Raw genomic sequence first — 19247 nt, 5'->3', positions numbered from 1 at the left:
AAGGGCAGAGAAAGGAGAAAAAATCTCCAGAGTGAACTGCAGCCCTCCCCCATCTTGCTGCCGTGTTCTTTTGACAGCGTCCTCCATTGTGGGTCATTATGGAGGACAACACAGTATGAAATAACACCACTAGATAGCACTGTTTGCTCAAGCTGATTAACATCACTGCAGCTCTGCCCCCAAATGTACACAAGCACAGCAAGAAACAGGCCTTGAAACCAACACACCAGCAGTTGTCAGGGTTAGTAGTAGTAGACATAAAATGCTTTTATTATTATGGATATAGAGGCAAAAAGTCTGAGCTGACATTCTATGGCGTTGAGTTATTAACTGTTTTTGATGTTTTGTTTTTCAGATGCACATTATCAGAGGCAACAGGCAAAGGTTACATGTCATGCAAACTAGATAAATAACTCTTTATGTGTACCTTTGCTATAAAGTTAATCATCCACTGGCAATAATGTAGTGCTCTTAGTTAAAAAAGGAAAGAGGAAAAATATACATACAGTATGTAAACAGTCAAAGAAATTGCACTTTTTTGGCTTAGATTTAGAAGCCACACTACAGAAAGAGAGCAGAAATTTAACACTGGAACAACTAATCACTGTCACTGATTGTCTGACCAATAAAAAAACAGACGCAGAGCTAAAAAAAGAACAGACAAATTATGTATCCTACAAAAAAATCATATACAATCATAGTCAATTTTAAGGAGAAATGTTTGATATATTGGTCAGCTGTATAATTTGTTAAAAACATCTTAGTAAAATGAAAGATTTGATTAATAACTTTTATGTATAATCCAAATAGTACTGTCATGAATAATACTCATTTTACACGCTACTGCTGATAGAAGGAAAACCGGTCTCTATGTACATTCACATGAAACTAAATGCTATGGTTGCTTCCACTAAGTGGATTAGCCCGATGCTCCTAAGATGAGAACAATCTAATATGCATCTGTACAGAAAAATGACCTCCAATCCCCCAATATGCACAACTGAAACAAAAACATAACCAAGAAAGTCCTTATATAGTCCTTATCACAGGAGATATTGCTTTAAAAGACTGCATGAGTTCGCTTAGGTACGTACACAAGACAACATGGCACTTCTACAGAGCATTTGGGACAAATCAATTACATTTTTCATTCCCTTTCCTCGCTCCTTCTCCCGCAAGGACATTCTGATTGTCACTGCTCTGGAGCAAAGAGTGAAACATTCTCAAAGGCAGTCTGAAGTAAACAGAAACACTTTTTACCCTTCCCCAGGAAGCAATACTGAAAATAGTCAACAATAAACATTCCTATCATGAATATAGTTTGTCAATTTCTTTAGCAGATAGTACTCAAGCTGTTTTCTTTTTCAAAAATAACTTCTCTCTTAAAACCTCATTAGAAATTCTCTTGCAGCGATGCCAAAATTCCTATCACTAAGCCCACCCCCTCCCCTGCCTATTCACTGGTACATAACAGACACTGTCTTGGTAAAGTAACACTGTCTCAACAGCCTTTAACTGGCTCACTTCTCCTCATGTCATTTCCCAAAGGTGCAAAGTGACTTTGAAAGCTTAACGAGAAAATGACGGTTCAGTTTTGACCTACTTAGGCCCAGGCTACATTTTTTTTACCCCCGGGAAGCTTGTGAGCTCCTCGTCTCTTGGAAACTTCAGAGCTGAAGACGCTGAGTACCATTTGAGTCCACTTTCATTCTCAGATCAATGTTTGTCTCTCCCAGTTTGCTTAAGGTGCCGAAGTAAGAGCAATCAAAGCATATATGTGTGTTTATAGTGTGTCCACTCAGCATACAGTCTTTAGTGTGCTTGTTCATCCAGCACTAGTGCAAATTCATTTCTGCTGGTCTGTTTCTCTGTTTCGCTCATCTCGCGCCGTTTGGACAAAAGATGGGTTGCCATGGTTTCATCCTTGGTGTGATGCCCTTCAGAGCACTAGGTTCAACACACTCATCTGTCAGTGTGTGAGAAGTCTTTCTTGCATGTTCAGTTACTATTATTCTCCAGTTTTCTGCTCCTTTCTCCCTTGTTTTCTGTGGCACAACTACTCTTAGTAGCAGTGCTTTGACATCAGTTCCTGTCTGTTGGTCTGGTGGTGGGCCTGGTCCCTTTTGCAGAGTGGTCCCACCTGCATAGAGGCAACATAATGTCAACAAAACAGGGCATATGCAGTTAAAATACCTCTGAGTAGTGCTGGGCAATATACCAGATCAAACATGTTTAGTTTAAGGTACAGTAAGAATTTTTCATATATGCAGTCAGAGCAAGGCTAGAACAACATGTGTTATGCTTCAAATGGCAGCCAATTATAGAATATTGTATTCTTTTTTGCACCTTGAAGTCCAACACAATGCTGTGCAGAATGTACTAAGACTGAACATACCTGTCTTACTAACAGTTTTAGCCAAAGACAGTTAAAAAACAAGACAATCTACTAAAGCATTATTTCTTTTTCTGTGAGTTTCTCCTTTATCCCTTTCATTCCAATGGGACAGGGGTGTCAAACATATGGCCCACGGACCAAATCCTGTCCTCTAAAGGGTTTAATCCAGCCTATGGGATGAATTTGCAAAGTGAAAAAATTACTCAGTCAAAAGTGTCATTAAGTCTTGACAAGTTGTTTTAAATTTAAAAGCTGTATTTTTCAGTTCTAGATGCCAGTTAATAAATGTTTTGTGCATTTGTAAGTCTACTGCAATCTGTAAATTGTAATGCACGTGTGTAACTGATAAACTGAGGCATAATTTTGTTAAAATTGCATTTATTTTTCTGAAGAAATTTTAGGTTGTTCATGGATGTTCAGGTTATTCAAACTTTTTGTGAAAGGATTTTCATACTGTAAATCTACTCTTTTTGCACTAAAATAAAGAGAAAATTTGGAGTTTTCATTATTTATTAAGTTATTATACTATTATTGTGGTGGCCTGGCCTGCTTGAGGTCAGATTGGGCTGTATGTGGCCCCTGAGCTAAAATGAGTTAGACATCCATGCAACAGTTAACCTTATCACAGGTCATGACAGATTCCTTCACCCAAGACACCCAAGTAAATACTAGACTGTTTTTCACACATGTTGTCACATATCCCCTGAATATTCTGACGTTAAAAAGTACATTTCAGAAACACAGATATAGAGCTTGAAGCCTGTCTCATGAGATCTAGACACAGAAATCTTGACTAAAGGAGTTCAAAACAAGCAGGAAAATAAATCATCATTATAATAAAATAGTGCTAGTTGCCTGTAAACGAAACCTGATATTAATGTATTATTTTATTTAGACTTTATTAATCTACTTTGATCCATCCGCATTACATTCTAAACCCTTCGGAGACGTGTACCATTAGTGTATAGTTTCATATCATTGGCATCGTGTACAGTGACACGATGTACAGTGATATTCAATTTCCCCCGGGGGATTAATAAAGCTTATCTGTATCTGCATCTGTATCTGTACCACCTTTGTTATAGATGATAACACACCAATTAATTATCCACAGTGTATTCCTGTTTTGGAACATTGTGAACAGATTAACAATCCACCCTCAAGAGAGAGGGGTTCAGAGAAATGATGAAAACACTTACTTCATCCTAAGAAACCAAAAAAAGTTCCTTCTCATTCAGTGTTTTGTCTTTGTTTTCATTACTTTCTACACTGTAAGTTAAAACTAAGGACATCAGAGCTATGAAAGAACACATGGACTAATGTAGTAAATCAAAAGTGTTAAACTAACCACAATTTGTTTTATATTTTACTTTTTTTTTTAAAGTAGCCTCTTTTTTGCTGTTTTGCACACTTTTGCTATATACTCTATATACTACTGCTATATACTTTGCTGCAGCAGCTCCTAAACTATGGAACGATCTGCCTCTCCATATCAGACAGGCCTCCTCTCTGTCTGTTTTTAAATCCCTTCTTAAACCCATTTTTTCTCCTTGGCTTTTGAAACCATGTGAGATGTTTGAATGTATTATCTTTATTCTATATTTTTTATTTGGTAGTGGTTTGTTGTTCTTATTTATCTATTCTATTTGTTTATTTTATTCATATTGTTGTTTTTAATTGTATGGCTTTTAATCTATTCTTGTATTTTATTCTTTTTATGTGGGTTTTATTTATTCTTCTGTATAGCACTTTTTTTTGTTTGTTTTTGTACAGTTTCTATGTCTTTAAATCTATTCTGTATTTTATACTTCTATTTTGGTTTTAATTTTTCCTCTGTACAGCACTTTGGTCCACTGCAGTTGTTTTAAAGTGCTTTACAAATAAAGTTGGATTGGATTGGATACTCTTATGATACTCCTGAGGTAGTCACCTAGAGTGGTTTTCAGTTAATATGTGTGCCTTGTCAAGAAGGTAATTTGTGGAACTGCTTGCCTTTTTAATATGTTTGAGACCATCTGTTGGGTTGTGCGGAGGTACAATCAGTACACAGTTTGATACATAGCCATATTTGACTACTATTCTTATCCTTATTATGGGAATATTCTGATTTGTTTAACTGTTTTTGTTTAGTACAGAATCCGATATGTGTTTTTTCATAGTTTTGATGTCTTCAGTAACAACTTAGAACGAAATGAAAACTCTGAGAACCCACTGAATGAGAAGGTGTGTCCAAACTTTTTACTGTTGCTGTTTAAAGTCAGTATTTTTATCATTGTTCTGAACCTGTCTCTTTGTGGAACAATGTCCACCAAAGGTTGATTGTTAATCTACTATGATCTGTGAATCTGTTGTAGAAAATAATCTAAAAAATAAAAAATAAAGATATACCATTTAATCAGAAAGTGTGTCCTTCCTTTTGACTGGTACAGCATGTCTTACACTTTAAGTACTTCAGGTCAATATACTGCTTATAGGACTATATTATAATGTTTTGTTTTGTCAACCAAGCAATGTCAGAGTTGTTGGTGTGTTCTTACTATGTTGTAGCCTACACAACAAGGATAATTTCAGTTCTACAACTTTTATTTTATATCTTGCATCATTTTCTGGCCGGTGAAATCCTATAGTAATCAAAGCCTTTGTCAAATACATGATTAAATTAAAATTAAGCCACAAACGTATGAAGAGGCCCAATGACGCAAAAACATGTTTTGCCATAAAAATCCCCAAATTGTAAAGAAATTCAATAATTTGCTCATATTGCCAAGCACTAGGTATGAGTGTCCTTTGTTACTGTATCTGATGTTGTACTTACCCCGTTCTATTAGCTTATGAATGCTGCAGGGTCAAAAGTAAATCATTCAGCCGTTTCCTCCGCTGTTCTCTGCTGCAAACCTCCTCTTCCCCTCGTTTTTCTTCTTCTCTCTCCTCCTCTTGTCTGTTCTGGGCTTTGGTGGGCTGTGGTGAAACAAGTATGCACAAGTAATTGCAAAGGCAGACTTTTTATTTTTTTGTTGAAATTTGCATTGTTCAAGGACTTTTTTCTGTGGGTAGTGGTACATTTTTTTTTTAACTCACACAGGGGCTGGCAGTGAGTGAGCTGGAGGTGTCCTGACTCTGATGGTGGGGGTCACTGCTGATAACCGTCACTTCCACCCCCACTTGCTGATCTGAGGGTCAGAGGTCAGAAGTATGTTAGTGGAGGCTGTGCAAAAAAGGAATGGCTCAAAATGGCAAGTAATTTGTTTTACAGATGTATCTGTAATTATCCAAGGGTCCTTGTTTCCTCCTGTTTTTTATCTGCAATCAGTCAGGGAGTCTTTGATGGAAACTGTGTGGTTTCACTGTTAATGGAGAAAGTTGATGCCTGCTGGGTTCTTGGACACCAGCAGTGGATGACAGAAATGGGGAAACATTTCTGCAGGCTGAAATTCTGTGGTTGGAAAACCACTTAGTTTGTACTGCTGAGTATGATATTGAGAGACAAGCCAAATATGAGGACAACAGGCTATGAGCAGAGCACACACAAACACACATACATGCACACATAAAAAAACACAGAAAACCAAAAAAATCTATAAAGAGATACAGTACAAATGAAAATGAGTAGCTGAACCACATACACTCATGCATACACAAACACCTACAGAAACAAAAACTAACACACACACTTGCTTCATGGACCTGACTTGATGTGGCTGTCGTCCCCATCAGCTCCATCACAGGACAGATGTCGTGAGTCGGTCTCCTCTCCCTCTATGTCTCCCTCCCTTTCCCTCTCTCTCTCTATCCTCAGTCGGATCTGTCTGTCTCGCACAAGCTCCCAGTTTCTCACGAGAAATACTTGGTGTTTCACCACAAAGTTCCTGGCCCGACACAAAAAGAAACATTATCCGTCGAGGCTGACATCAGTAACAGTGCATTAAATAGTTTATCATGAAACACAAACGGCCGAGTTCCTTCCATACCTCTCACTGCTGGTTAAAGGATCCATGTCAAGGTGAGGAAAAAGGCTGGTAATGTCACTGGAGGTCTCTTCCTGTGCAGTAAAATGCAAAGAGAGGAATGTGTGTGTTAGACATTTTGGAAAAACAATCATTCAGCTAAATCCTTCATTGGACTGAAATAAACTCACCACTGTCTGGTGAGAGGATAAAGTCCTGTCCTTCAGTCGGCCTGAAAGAGACAGACAGATAGAGAGACAGACAGACAGACAGACAGACAGACAGACAGACAGGTGAAACATACTTCCATACACTATGGCATTATTGACTAGACCTATCAGCTAAACCTGCAGATAGCATATCTCAAACTGCCAACTTACAGTAACGCCTCTTCCTCTTCAGGGGGACAGCAGGCTGCCTGCAAAGCTGTAATACCACAATATTAGGATTAAAATCAAGTACATTCAAGACACTCCATAAATCTCCTTGTAAAATCCCTCTTTCATTCAAATGCACTTCAGTTTGACTTTTCTCCTGCTTGTTATTGTATTATGGAGCTCTAATGTACCTGGTTATGTCGCCAAAGCCACATAACATCATAGGGTAACTGGAAATGAATCCGCTTAAGCCTTAGGTACTTCCCTATAGGACACAAAGCAAGTTAGGATAAACTACCATGAGGATCTACAACCAAATAAAGGACTGAGAAAATGCCTTTCTTGCACTCACCAACATGAATGGGAGCTGGTAGAAGGCTATAATCACGATCCCCTGGTGTATACTCCATACTTTCTCTTGGAAACTGCTGTGAATGGGAAGGGGGGCTAGGAGAGAGGCACAACATTAAAGAAATGAGCATAAGACCTATGGCACATGCACATTAAAGGTTCAGTGTTTAATATTTAACAGTATCTATTGATTAGATGGCAACTGAATACTCCTGGATTCACCCTCCCCAGTGGTGACAGCTTGACCCTAAAAAACCCTAACACGATGCACCATCTGCCATAAAATGGAAACTAGTCTGCTCTGAGTTACAGTAAAAACATGCCAGCCCCTAAATCTCACACATCAAACCTGTAAATAGATAACTTCTTGAGCAAGTGAACTCACTCTGTGGTTTTGTAATCATCAGAGTAAAGACCTGCCCTCAGAAACTTCTTCCTGGGAGGGCCATCTTCTCTCTCCTCTTGTTGGATGGTTACTGGTTGGGATGGAGCCTGGTCCACATCTGACTGGTTTAAACATTCAGTGGGTGTGTCACACTCTGGTTTATCCTCAGCGACACTAAAAAGAAAGCATGAAGAGAGAGATAGAATGATAGAGAGAAAAAAGAGAAAGAAAGAAAGGCACTGGTTTAGCACACAGTGCTGAAAACGATGTGTTAATATAGCAGTAGTGAGTGGCTGTATTGTAATGTCAAGTCAACCAGCTCAGGTGCTATGAAATGCAATGTTTACCTCTGATGACAGGGGGAGTCACCATGTTTTCTCTTCCGTCCTCTCTTCCTCTTGGCCTGCAGCTCCAGCTCTGTCACCTGCTGCACTGACTCCACTCCTCCATCTTTCTCTGGCCCCCTCTCTTCTGTTCTCCCTCCCACCTCTCTTCCATCTCTGTTATGGCTGTGTCCTGGCAAGAGTTCAGGTGATGACATGAAGGGAGCTGCAGGGGAGTGTGTGGGGGAAGATACAGCGGAGGGTAATGGGTGCTTCCTAGGCCGTCCTGGCCTTCTTTTGTTTTTCACTGCCACACTGTCTGTTGTTGGCACATTTTTCTGCTGGCTCCAGCTTCTTGAGTCACCTTGTAAACCTGCAGTTATTGAAATAGAAAGAGGGAGGGAAGGGTTGAGGCAGAAAGAGGGAGGAGGGTGGGGTGTCAGTGGCGGAGAGGAAATGAGACAGATGTGGATCAGTTATTGGGCCAGCAGGAGGTGTGAGGTGAGGCCACTCTAGGCTGAGTCATGCGGATGGGCCACAGATTAGGTGAGTCACAACATTTCCTCTGACCAGATCACTTCTGGGAAATGCATTAAGAGGTGATTTATGTACACACACTCATACACCAGAAAACCGCAGGAATTGACAAACACAGTGCAGCAGGCATACTTTTTAATGTGACTATGTACACGTATGCACACAATTTGTTTTGCACATTCAGTTAATGTGGAACATAAATCTCAAAAGGCTGACAAAGAAAAAGAGAGAAAAAAGTGTATGTGGCTGGGGTAGCGTGCTGTCCCACATGTGCATTTAGTTAGATGATGAACTGATGTCAAATGTATTCCACCTCTTTCAAAAACAACATTTTCCCCACACAAGCTCTATTTGCCCTCATTCTGACCCCTGTGCTGCTTCTTCATCAATCACTCCTGAGGTCATCTATCTTTTTGTTCCATTTTCCACAGTCCCTGACAACACTGACCACTCTCTCCTTATTGAATTTTTCCAAGTCAAATACGCCTTGTGGGTCAGCACTAAAGGATAGGCCAAGCTTTAAATAGCCAATCTGGTGGTTAACTAATGACTGTATTCACTGGCTAGCCCTGGGCTGTAACAGCATGTGGTTTGCTGCAGAACAGGAAGATTTTAAAGATTTTCTGGCAGATTTGCATCAAGATGCTGCCCTCCTGCGATAATTTTTTTTTTTTTTTTTTTTAATTTCAACAGAGAGTGGTTGCTGAATTGTTGCATGTGTATCTGTGTGTCAAGCATGTCCCCTGCTCAGTAGAGGGAGTCTGAAATTGGCTATAAAAAGAACGGAGTCTGATTTCCTCTCAAGCACCCTCCTGGCTTTGATGTGTGGCTCAACAACACCTGAGAAAAAGCAAAGCTGTCACTATATTGGGAAAAGTATTTCTGCCACAATCTCATCTCCACATTGTGCAAATATAAAAACCTGTCATACTGAGGAAGTGAAAAGAGGCTCTTGGCATAAAATCTATTCTTTCAGCTCCCTGTCATGGTTTGGGTGCTATTGTTGATTCAGTTTTATTCAATAATAGGCACAATCGATGTTAGATTTTCTGTATCATGTAAATTACTGTCTGTATTCAAGGTATTCATTTTCTGACAATGTAATAAAAGAACAGAACTGTATGTGTTAACAATATATTTTTTCTGTATTCTAGCCACAGAGACACTAACGTTACACTTTATATTTCTGCAGCAAACTTCTACAATGTTGCTTTAACCGAGCCATTGAGCATAAAGAGATGTGTCAGCCATCTATTTATTCATGCATCGATCAATGGATTCATTCATGCATCCTCACCTGATTCTCTTCTCTCTGTCCAGGCAGGCTCATCTCTCCTCCATGACCTGTCTCCACTTCCTGAAATCCTACTGGCCAATCCACTCCTCAGACCCCTCCCCCCTGTTGCCATGGCAGCAGATGTGAATAGGTTGGTGTGGACTGGGGATGGGGACGTCCTGTAAAGGTGCGATTGTTGAACATCTTCCTCGTCTTCATCCTCTCCATCTGATGCAATATCTCTGCCTGTATGTTGTTGCTCCCCGGTGAATGTTCTCCAGCTATGGTTGGAGCTTCCAAATCCTGCCCCTCCAAGACCCCCAAATTTTATCCAAGTCTGACCAAGACCCCCCCATCCGCCCCCAAATGAGGACAGGTGAGTGGATCCTAGCCCCAGTGAGGTGAGCGATGTGTGTTTGAACCTGTCTGCTGCTGATGTGGATGATGATGATGAAGTGCTGGCAGCAGGAGCAGCAGAGGAGAAGGACTCACTTCCATTCTCACATGACCAAAGTGATTCTTTGGATAGCATACTCCCCAGTCCTCTGTTCCCTTTTCTTCCCCCTTCACCTTGTCCCAGGATGAACCCTGACCTTGACTTTGAACTGACTAACCCCTCTCTCTCCATACCATCCTCCTCCTCATCCCCATGTAAATCTTCCTCATCGTCCATGTCTCGCTCGCAGTGCCGGTGACGGTGTTTATGTTTATGTTTGTGTTCACTCCTCCCACAGCCACAGGAGAGGCTTGATGTGAACCCTGATGTGAGGTGTGGGGTTCCCCCACTGCCTCCCCGTACATCTCCTTCAACCTCTCCCCCTAAAGCCCCCTCTCTCAGCAACCTGCTTCTGCGCCTGTGGAATCTGGCAGGGTTAAGAAAGAAGTGGGCGTGGTGGGGCTGATGGGGGGCATACTGGTGAGGAGATGGGAGTGCATAGGAGTTAGGGAGGTGGTGGTAAAGTGGTGTAGCTGGGGGATAGCTGCTATAAAAGCCCATATTTTCAATGGTCTCCTGGAACTTTGTTGAGCAACCACACTGCCTTCGGTCCGGCTTCCGGTTACAATGCACTGGCTGGCAAGAATAGAAAGGCTGAGGGGTGAAGGAAGGATTAGCAGAGTAAGACGAAGGGTGAGGCGAGTAGAAACCATTCAGATTTATCCTGAATATATTGGAGCGGAGGGAATGGGAGGAGTGATGGCGCCTTCCTCCAGCGGCATTCCCATCAAAGCCCTGTCCCAGTCCTGTTCTAGCCCAACTCCTTCGTCCGATATGTATCTCGCTGAACTGACTGATCATTTCTTCTAATTCAGCCAGAAACTCTGGATCCTGCATGTGCAGCTGCTGGTGCTTTTTCTTGTGTTTATTTTTCTGTCTCTTCAGTGCATTATGCCCATGGCAAGGATAAAAGTCTGAATGAGTGCACTTATTGTGTCCTGGGCATGAGCACGGGCACAAGCACGTACAGGAAGAGGAGCAGTCGTAATCCCTCCGCCTGTGTCTGTGCCTGTCTCTGTGTCGCTCTACAGCAGTTGGATTGGTTATCGGGTTGACATGGTGTCTGGACATGTGAGACAAGGGTGAGGAGACAGGAGATGGACGGTCCACAAGAGACGAGGTATGCCTCTGACCTCCTAGAATTACCCCAGAACCCTGGCCCAACCTAAGCATCCCTCGAGCTCCTCTCATCTCCCCTCGCTCTGAAATGCTGTTGTTATCTGTTCCAATTCCGCTATCACTAGGCAGAGTCTCTTCACTGTGTGATTCACTCCTGGGGGAGGGGGTGGCCTCTTTCAGGTGGCCGGGTGAGCCAGGTGTGTGATGGAGTGGAGGTGTTGGACAGGAGAGCTTACATGAAGACTGGTGAAAGGGGAAGTGATGCCTTCCCTGACATGGACAACTCTTCTTCACAAAGGGGGAGAGGGATGAGGAAGAAGGGGGGCGGGGAGAGGTGCAGGACGATGATGGGGATGGTAGGGAGAAGGGGTGAGAAAAAAGTAGAGATGAAGTGGGTTCTGTGAGGCTGCCTTCACTGTAAGGGCTCTGGGCCCCACTGGAGTGGGTAAGAGATGGAGATGGAAAGGGGTGAGAGGGAAGAGCCTGGGGTTGGCAAGTCGAGAAGAGCGATGTTTCAGAGGGACTCGTAAACAGAGATGACTGAGTGGAGTTTTGGGAATTAAGGTTAGTTGTTTGAGCTTTAGGTTTGCGTCCTCGCCTCTTGCCCATGTAGATGGTTCCTCTCTTACTCACATTGATCTGGGGGCCTAGCTTACCCCCAAAGGAGGACGACAGGGCGGAGAGTGTGTGTACTGTTGTAGCCTCTATCGATTTACACATTCTTAGAGAGGTCTCACCATCTGCTGCCTCATTTCTCCTCCCTTCTTTTGCTACATATCCAGACAGCATTACCTTGTGAAGTCTCCTCTTCTTTCTTTTCTTCATCTCATTTATCAGTCTCCTGATCTTTAGCTGCCTATTTCCCTTTTCAGAGGGATGAAAATCTTTACTCCTGTCTTCATCATCAGTTTGATTCAGTGCATCTTCGCTCTGGTCGCCAGGGAGGGGGCGTTTGGGAGGACGGCCACGTTTCTTGGGGCTGGATTTAGTCTGAGCAGCACTAGGCAGTATTGGACTTGGCTCGAGCACAGGGGCTTTCTGAGCTCCGTCACGCCCTAGAAGAGGCACCTCAGATGAGATAGCATTTGGTGAAAGCTTAGGAGGAGGGTCATCTACATTTTGAGATTTAGGGCGGCCCCTTTTTCGGGCAGGGGTTATAGGGCGTTTAGAGGCAAAGGGGTTAGGGTCAGAGTTGGGATGACTCTGTTTTGGGGATGGAGGTTTGGTTGCAGTAGAAAGAGGGGAGGAGCTGCTGGTTAAGGAGCTAGAAGGAGCTGCATGTGAGTCATCTGTCTGCTGAGTAGTTGCCTTGGCAGCGAGGGACGTCTTGGGGTTCTGGGGGAAACTTAGTAAAGGATTACGTTGAGAATCTGAAGGGACTTCCTGACTTTCCGCCTTCTGAGCCCGGTGCACCAGCTTGGTCCAGCTGGGCCGTCTGGCTTTACGTTTCTTGAGCGGTCGGCTGTCTTGCTCTTGAGGGGAAGAAGGGGGAGAGATGGGTGCCCTGGAAGGAGTGGGCAAAGTAGGAGGAGCCGTAGAAGAGGGGTGGGCTGGAGGCACAGTTGAATGTCTTGAGATGTCTTGTTCTTTTGATTTACTGGTGTCACCTGTTGTTGTTGCTGGTTCAGCTTGTTTAACAGGCTTGCAACTGTCGTCTGCTTTGTCTTTTTCGTCCGGTCTGCCTGGGTTCACTATTTTACTAGTTTTGTCCTCTGTACCATTATCAACTGTTTCACTACATTTTGTATTGTTATTCTCTGTTCTTTGTCTGTCTGGGCTAAGCTTAACCTTCTTTTTCTCAGCTTTTCCTTTTTCAGTTTTTACTTCCTCCCTCCGTGTATCATCAGTCTTTTGTCTTTCATCCTTGTCTTTACCATGCTTAGACTTTCCATCCTTCCCTTTTTCTTTTTTCTTCTTCTTGCTGTCCTCCTTCCTGCTCTCACTCTTTGCTCTTTCAGCCTCTATTCTATCTCGCTTTGATTTCTTCTCTCTCCGTTTCTCTTTCTTTGCTTTCTTCTCTTTCTCTCTCTTTTTCTCTAGTGAGGGCTGCAGAGAAGGATCCTGATCCTGGGATTGGACTGAGGAAGGATCCACACCAGGGGGAGATTGTGGTTTTGGGGTGACAGTGGGAGTTGAAGGAGAATCTGGCTTGATCTTATGGCACAAGCCAACCTCTTTATGGGTGCCGGTAGAGACTGGTGGAGATTTTGTTGAGGAAGAAGCAGAGGTGGAAGGACTGTGTTTTCCACTCTTAGTTTTTGTTGAGGGGGTAGTGCCAACAATGTCAGCAGACCCTTTCCCATTTGATAGTCCTTTCTGTTTGGCTGTCTGTACCAAACCATTATGTTTCTTGGAGGTGTTTCCTTCACTCCTGATTTCTGCTGCAGAGATTGTTTGGTTGCAAGGTGTCGAGGGCGTAGCAGAAGCTGCCTGGTCTGTAGTGGGTGAAGAGGGTTGGTGCCCTGCAGAGACAGGCTGGCCATTGACAAATGGAAACTTCTCTTTCTTCACTCTCTCAGATGTGCCATTTGAATTCACCTCGGTCTTATCAGCCAGTTTGATAGGAACCTGGGGAATACAAACATGCAATCTCTGTCATGGACTGCAATAACTGTGACATCCATTTGTTCTCTGTTGACAACACTAAGGGATAATGGGGAAGAAATCGTAACTGAAATGCCTTTGTTTTTGTCTACCCATTAAAAGAGAAACTGAGGACAAAATGACTCAATCAGGCAGAGAAAGGAGGGCATACTGAGGAGAAGGAGAGAGCGAGGTGACGAAAACAGGAATGGGGTTGACACAGAAAGGAGAAATACAAAGGCAGAGAAAAAGAGAGGAAGGGAGTGGGACAGGGAGAGAGGGGGAGTGAAAGATAAATGAGAGCAGGTAGAGAGAAAAGAGGGGATGTAAAAATAGAAGAGAGGGACAGATATAGAGAGCTAGGCAGAGACGGAGAGAGGGAGAGAAAGCTGTGCTATTGGTAGCTATAAATTGCCACTAATACAGATGAGAAGGCTTGACATTTCGTACTTGTCCTGTAATTTTGGTATGCTGCAGCTTGAGTGGCGTTTGCACAACTAAAGCAATAAGCTTTCCCTTGGGTGATTGTCATAGGTACTGATGGACCAATGTCTGTAATAGCCCCAATTGGTTGCTGTGCCGTTGTCCTATTTATAGGTCTGTTTGTTTAAATGTGCTGCTTAGGTTTCAGCATTGAGACAATAGCTTGTTTGACCTTATTACAACTGAGCACAAAGCTGGGCGATTTTGCATCATATAAGCCTTTCTACTGGACAACTACAAACAGAGCAACAGCACATATGTCCCATTAATAATATATGAAGTCTGTACTCTCTTGGTTTCAGCAGCTTCAAATAATAACAGGTTTATTATTGGCAGATGATGTGGAGGAATCTGTACATGTGAGGCATAATGCCCTTGTTCTTACCTGTTTGGCAGTCTTGGTCTCTTGGCTTGACAGGGCAGTGACTGAGGCTGGGGTGGAAGTTGTAAATGTTGAATATAACGACAGTGTCTGTGATGAAGATGATGATGAAGATGATAACGATGATGATGATGCAAGTGGTGGTGGAGCAGCAGATGCAGTTTGTTTGGATGTGGTCTGGACAGCATCCAAGCCTGAGCGTTGCTCTCTGCTTGCCTCGTCTGGAGTGGAGCTGGTTTTACTCTGCTGGCCCACTCCTCCCTCTGCCTCCCCCTTCACCAGTCCCCCTCTGCCCTGTCTCTGATAGGTCCTGATGGTAGGCTTGCAGACATAGCTCTCCAAGATCTTGGGCGGCTTCTTGGTACGTTTGGCCTGGAGTCCAATTCGAAGTCTCACATTCCCCTCAGGGCAGCTTGTCTCTCTGCCAGAGATCTGGAGCTGTTGCTGCCCCGTGCTTCCACAGCGCCCCTCGATGAGTAGCTCTAGCACTGCCCCCTTGTCTCCTTCCCGTTTCCTCCCCACTCCTCTTTTCTCCTCCTCTTTCTTCCCCAATTCTCCATTCTCCCCTTCACCTTTCTTCCTATTCTCTGCCACCTGGTCCTTTTCAGAGTCTTCAGGTGCAGAGGAGGGGTCCACAGTGGAGTTTATGGTTGGAGGGGTACCCCCCTTCACTCTCTGGTCCATCAGAGAAGTCAGGGGGGAGAAGTAAGGTGCTTTGGCGTTCCCAGTATAACACTTAAATGGCCCCGTGGGGTTAGTGGGGTCAAGGTCTGAGAGCAAACAGCCAGGTGTAGGTGTGGAGATTTACAAAAAAATAAAATGATCCTTTAGAAGTCCACATACAGATGGGATCCTTCATCCAGCGAGGGAAGATCTCTCTCTTTAGGCAAAGCTAAAAGGGAGTTGGTTTTAAATAGAGAGACAAGGGTAGAGAAGACAGACAGAGAGACAAAAAGATAGAGAGGCAAGTGATTAGTCATTTCGGTGATCTCAGATGCTGTGTAGCAGTAACACAGGAATTGAGGGGAAAGTCCCCTTCCTTGAGGCAGCTGTAGAGAGGTGCTCAAGTCTGTGTCCACAGAGATGATCTCATCATACGTCAATGTCGCCGATTCCCAGAATGTCAGCGCTAACTGGAAAAAAGATCTACAAACATTTTTCAAAAAACAGCCATGTCTAGTTTTCTTTAAAAATCTGTTTTAAAAAATCTATCTGACAGACAGTGCTTGATCCCTAAACCTCTATAGTTTTCCTTATGTCCTCATCCTTACAGTGCCCCCACTCCCCAAATCAATATATCAATCAATCAGCCTCCTACTAATACGCACACTTGATCCAGTCTCCTCCCCTCCTCTCCTAACTGTCTTTGCGCCTTCTGTTCTCAGCTACTCCCACAAGCACTTCTCCTCCCACCCTTCCCTCTGCTGTACTTTCTTTTCTCTCCGAAACTCCCCTTTTCATGTTTGGCAGTAAGCTTTTGCATGCATTCTCTATTAGTCCCATCCACTCTCTCTCTCTCTCTCTCTCTCTCCCTCCCTCCCTCCCTCCCTCTCTTTCTCTCTCTCTGTAGACCACACAGTAAAGTGGTCAACTCATACACTGAATCCATGTTAATCAGAACCATATTTCCTCCTCCACTTCGTTCTTTTCCTCCTCTCCAAACTAAATCCCTCCATTCACGATCCAACCATTCCCCTCCTCCCCTTTCAGTAGTGGTAACACAAATCCGTAGGAAAGGGTAAAACTTATTTTTGGAAAGGAGTGCAAATTCCTCCTCCTCCCATTGCTTCCTCTAAGTCAAGTAAGCTTTTCATTGACCCCATTGTAAATGGACTTTTAATGTGACATTACAGCAAGTAACACACCCTAAAATAACATTCTCCTTACCAGAAAAACGTTCACTCTCATTTGCACTGAGTTCAGCACAGTTTTTTAACCTGAAGCATCTTCTGTCATGCTTCCTTCATTATACTCAGTCTCTCATTAAGGAAGACACTCATCCATTTTCTAATAAAACACACCCTGCCAAGCATTCTTTCAGCTCTCTCCTGAGAGCCTCTTATGAAATAGCTCATCTGTCTCTCCACGCACTGAACTGCCCCCTTAAACTTACAAGAGCATCTCAGATAATGTTTTCATTTAAGAGCTCAGTGGGCTATCTCTCCTGTGTCTTGGTCCCTCCACACCCAAACCCTTTCCTTGAATCATACTGTGCTCAAATCAACATCTGTTCCAGTAACTGCAGTTATGTAACAGATTCTGAAAGCTTTTCCAAGGCCAAACCTCCTTACAATAAAATAAAAATGTGGAGATGGACAGAGGTCCCCCTCAGCTGGCCCAGTCACCTTTATCATGGCCACCACTATATCTGAAGAGGGGCTGGCTGAAGAGGATACGGGTGCGGAAAAAAGCTTGAGTTATAAGGGTTTCATACTTGTTTTTTAACATGACTATAAGAAGGGAATAAGAATGGCAGGTTTTCAAACTTAAAAGGCCAAGCCTATTCAACATCAGTCAAAGTGCATACTAATAGCCTTTTATGCTCTCCAGAGCTATACCTCTCAAACATAACTCAAAATTATTCTAACATTAGACTAGAAGCTATTTCCAGTGACAGGATGATGGGTGGACTTGACACTGTAGTCAGTGTGGTTCCTCGGCGGTGCTGAGGCGACGATTAAATCATGATAATGGCCCACCATATTTCCAGCCATCATCACCTTCCCATGACGGTGTTATCATCAATAACTACAACACCATTATCATCTGCCTGACAACAGCAGGAGCAGAGCATCCCAGCTGGAAATTAGGCTGCTGTGATGGCATCTCAAAATACTGAGGCATGAAGTCAGTGCAGCCTCACTCACATAGGCCTATAAGGGAAGTTTCTCACGTGAGTCTCCCTCGTCCTCCTCCTCCTCGTCGTCTTCCTCACACACACACACACACACACACACACACACACACACACACACACACACACACACACACTTTTCCCTAGTTAGTATCATAAGTGTGTTGGTCGTACATTGTGTACCCAGGTCGCAGCTGCGTAGGCTGACTGATGTTGCTACTGTAGATACAGTATGGGCAGTGGGGGTGTTACCGCACTGGAGCAACCTATCACTGGTTTACTGAGGACGTCAACAGGAGCTTCCTTCTCCATAATGACTTTGCGCACCTCTGAAAATCACTATCCGCCTGATGCTGTCGCACTTACAAATGATACACACATGCACGTGTTGTTGTTGTCGTCACTCCTATTTCCATAATATAATATACGCCACATTTGAGCGACCTAAAATATACACAGCTACAAATTCAAACTCACCGTGGAAGTGGCTTCTACGCAGCATCAAAATATGCTTGCTGGTAGTGTTTGTGGTGTGGATTAGTCCACAGCCACCTTTTTCTCTTCTATCTGTCCTCTGCCAGCCCTTCTGCTGGTGTCAGCAACATTGAAATAAGAAATATCACCATGCGCGGAGAACAGAGGGAGAAACATACTCAGCAACAAGGGATAAAATTAGCGCAAAAGCGGATGCACAAAATTGTCACTAACCTACAACGCTTTGAGCTGGCTGATGATGACAGGCCTGCACACATTAATACAGACTGCCATGACAATCTGTAATAAGGCTACGTAGGCTACTTACCCCAGAGCGCGTCCCAGAGCCAACTGCGTTTAGGCAGGAGGTGAAGGTGTTGCTGTCCTGCTCTCCCCTTCGCACCAACAGCAATCCCACAGCTTTTGGTGCATTAGATGTTGCTTTGATTACATAACTAAGGCCATCGGAGGTTAAAACACCTCCTAAAACCGACTTTCAGTCGCATCAGAGCGCAGAGCCTACTGTGCAACAACATTGGCGCGGGTGTTTTCATAATCATACAGTCGACAGATCTCTGTCGGCGCGTCTCCGCAGCTAGGTGGCGGACTGGTTACACTGGATCTTATTTTGCCCACTTCTCTCGGGGAAAGTTACATCGCTCCCGCCAGAATAATGGCTCAGATTGTGCTTTGGTATGCATACAAGCTGTTAACGTGTCACGGCGACGGACTGAAGGCTGCAGCGGTGTGCGCCTGTTCAGGCTCACAGCGCAGAGCGGCTGGTGGATGTGCGGGAATGCAATTGCGTGGCCATTTTCATGTGGCCAGAGGAGGAGATAAAACGGTGAATACAGCACAGGATCTCATTGCGGTTCATAATAGGCGATTGGGGAGGGCTATTTAGGCGCTTAATAAAATGGCGACGACTTGGCTAAAGTACGCTGTGGTGGGGTTTAGGGCTCAGCGCAAAAGTTGTGTCGCTTATCGTGTTCATCTTTCAGCCGGGATAGAAATTAAAAACGAGTTTATACGGACATCTAATATAAACTTAATGTGTTTTAACTGCACAGAAGCACCAGCTAAACAGAAAACATTGATGAAAACAAGGGGTTGTTCTCCCCCAGGATGCACAAACAAACCTTGAAGCCCTGTTAAAGCTACATGTGTCAGGAAATACCAGCCTTACCACATTTTTTTTTAAATAAAACACAAAGAGAAATACACAGTTTGATAAACACTATATAGATTATGTATTTAAAAATATAAAA

General features: G+C 43.5%; 1 protein-coding gene across 6 annotated transcripts; it reads right to left on the bottom strand.

Annotated features, from left to right (window-relative positions):
• Nucleotides 1–236: 236 nt before the first annotated feature.
• On the bottom strand, nt 237–18765 carry LOC115435379 (histone-lysine N-methyltransferase ASH1L-like). Of its 6 annotated transcripts, XM_030157754.1 has the most exons (15): nt 18308–18757; nt 17983–18094; nt 14655–15543; nt 9610–13771; nt 7800–8148; nt 7453–7626; nt 7069–7163; nt 6908–6981; nt 6720–6765; nt 6531–6571; nt 6364–6434; nt 6080–6261; nt 5474–5565; nt 5211–5353; nt 237–2140 (listed from the first exon to the last, which is right to left on the bottom strand). In XM_030157754.1, exons 3-14 carry the CDS (start codon nt 15333–15335, stop codon nt 5225–5227), a joined length of 6096 nt encoding a protein of 2031 aa, XP_030013614.1. In that variant the 5' UTR covers nt 15336–15543; nt 17983–18094; nt 18308–18757; the 3' UTR covers nt 237–2140; nt 5211–5224. The 6 variants fall into 6 exon arrangements, 4 of the variants coding, with proteins under 4 accessions (XP_030013614.1, XP_030013613.1, XP_030013615.1 ...); XM_030157753.1 differs by lacking the exon at nt 17983–18094; XR_003937688.1 differs by lacking the exons at nt 237–2140; nt 17983–18094 and having other exon boundaries at nt 5212–5353; nt 6085–6261; nt 18308–18759.
• Nucleotides 18766–19247: the final 482 nt, after the last annotated feature.

This window comes from Sphaeramia orbicularis, chromosome 16 (genome assembly GCF_902148855.1).
Source record: "Sphaeramia orbicularis chromosome 16, fSphaOr1.1, whole genome shotgun sequence".
Taxonomy (NCBI): domain Eukaryota; kingdom Metazoa; phylum Chordata; class Actinopteri; order Kurtiformes; family Apogonidae; genus Sphaeramia; species Sphaeramia orbicularis.
This window is presented reverse-complemented; position numbering and strand designations above follow the sequence as displayed.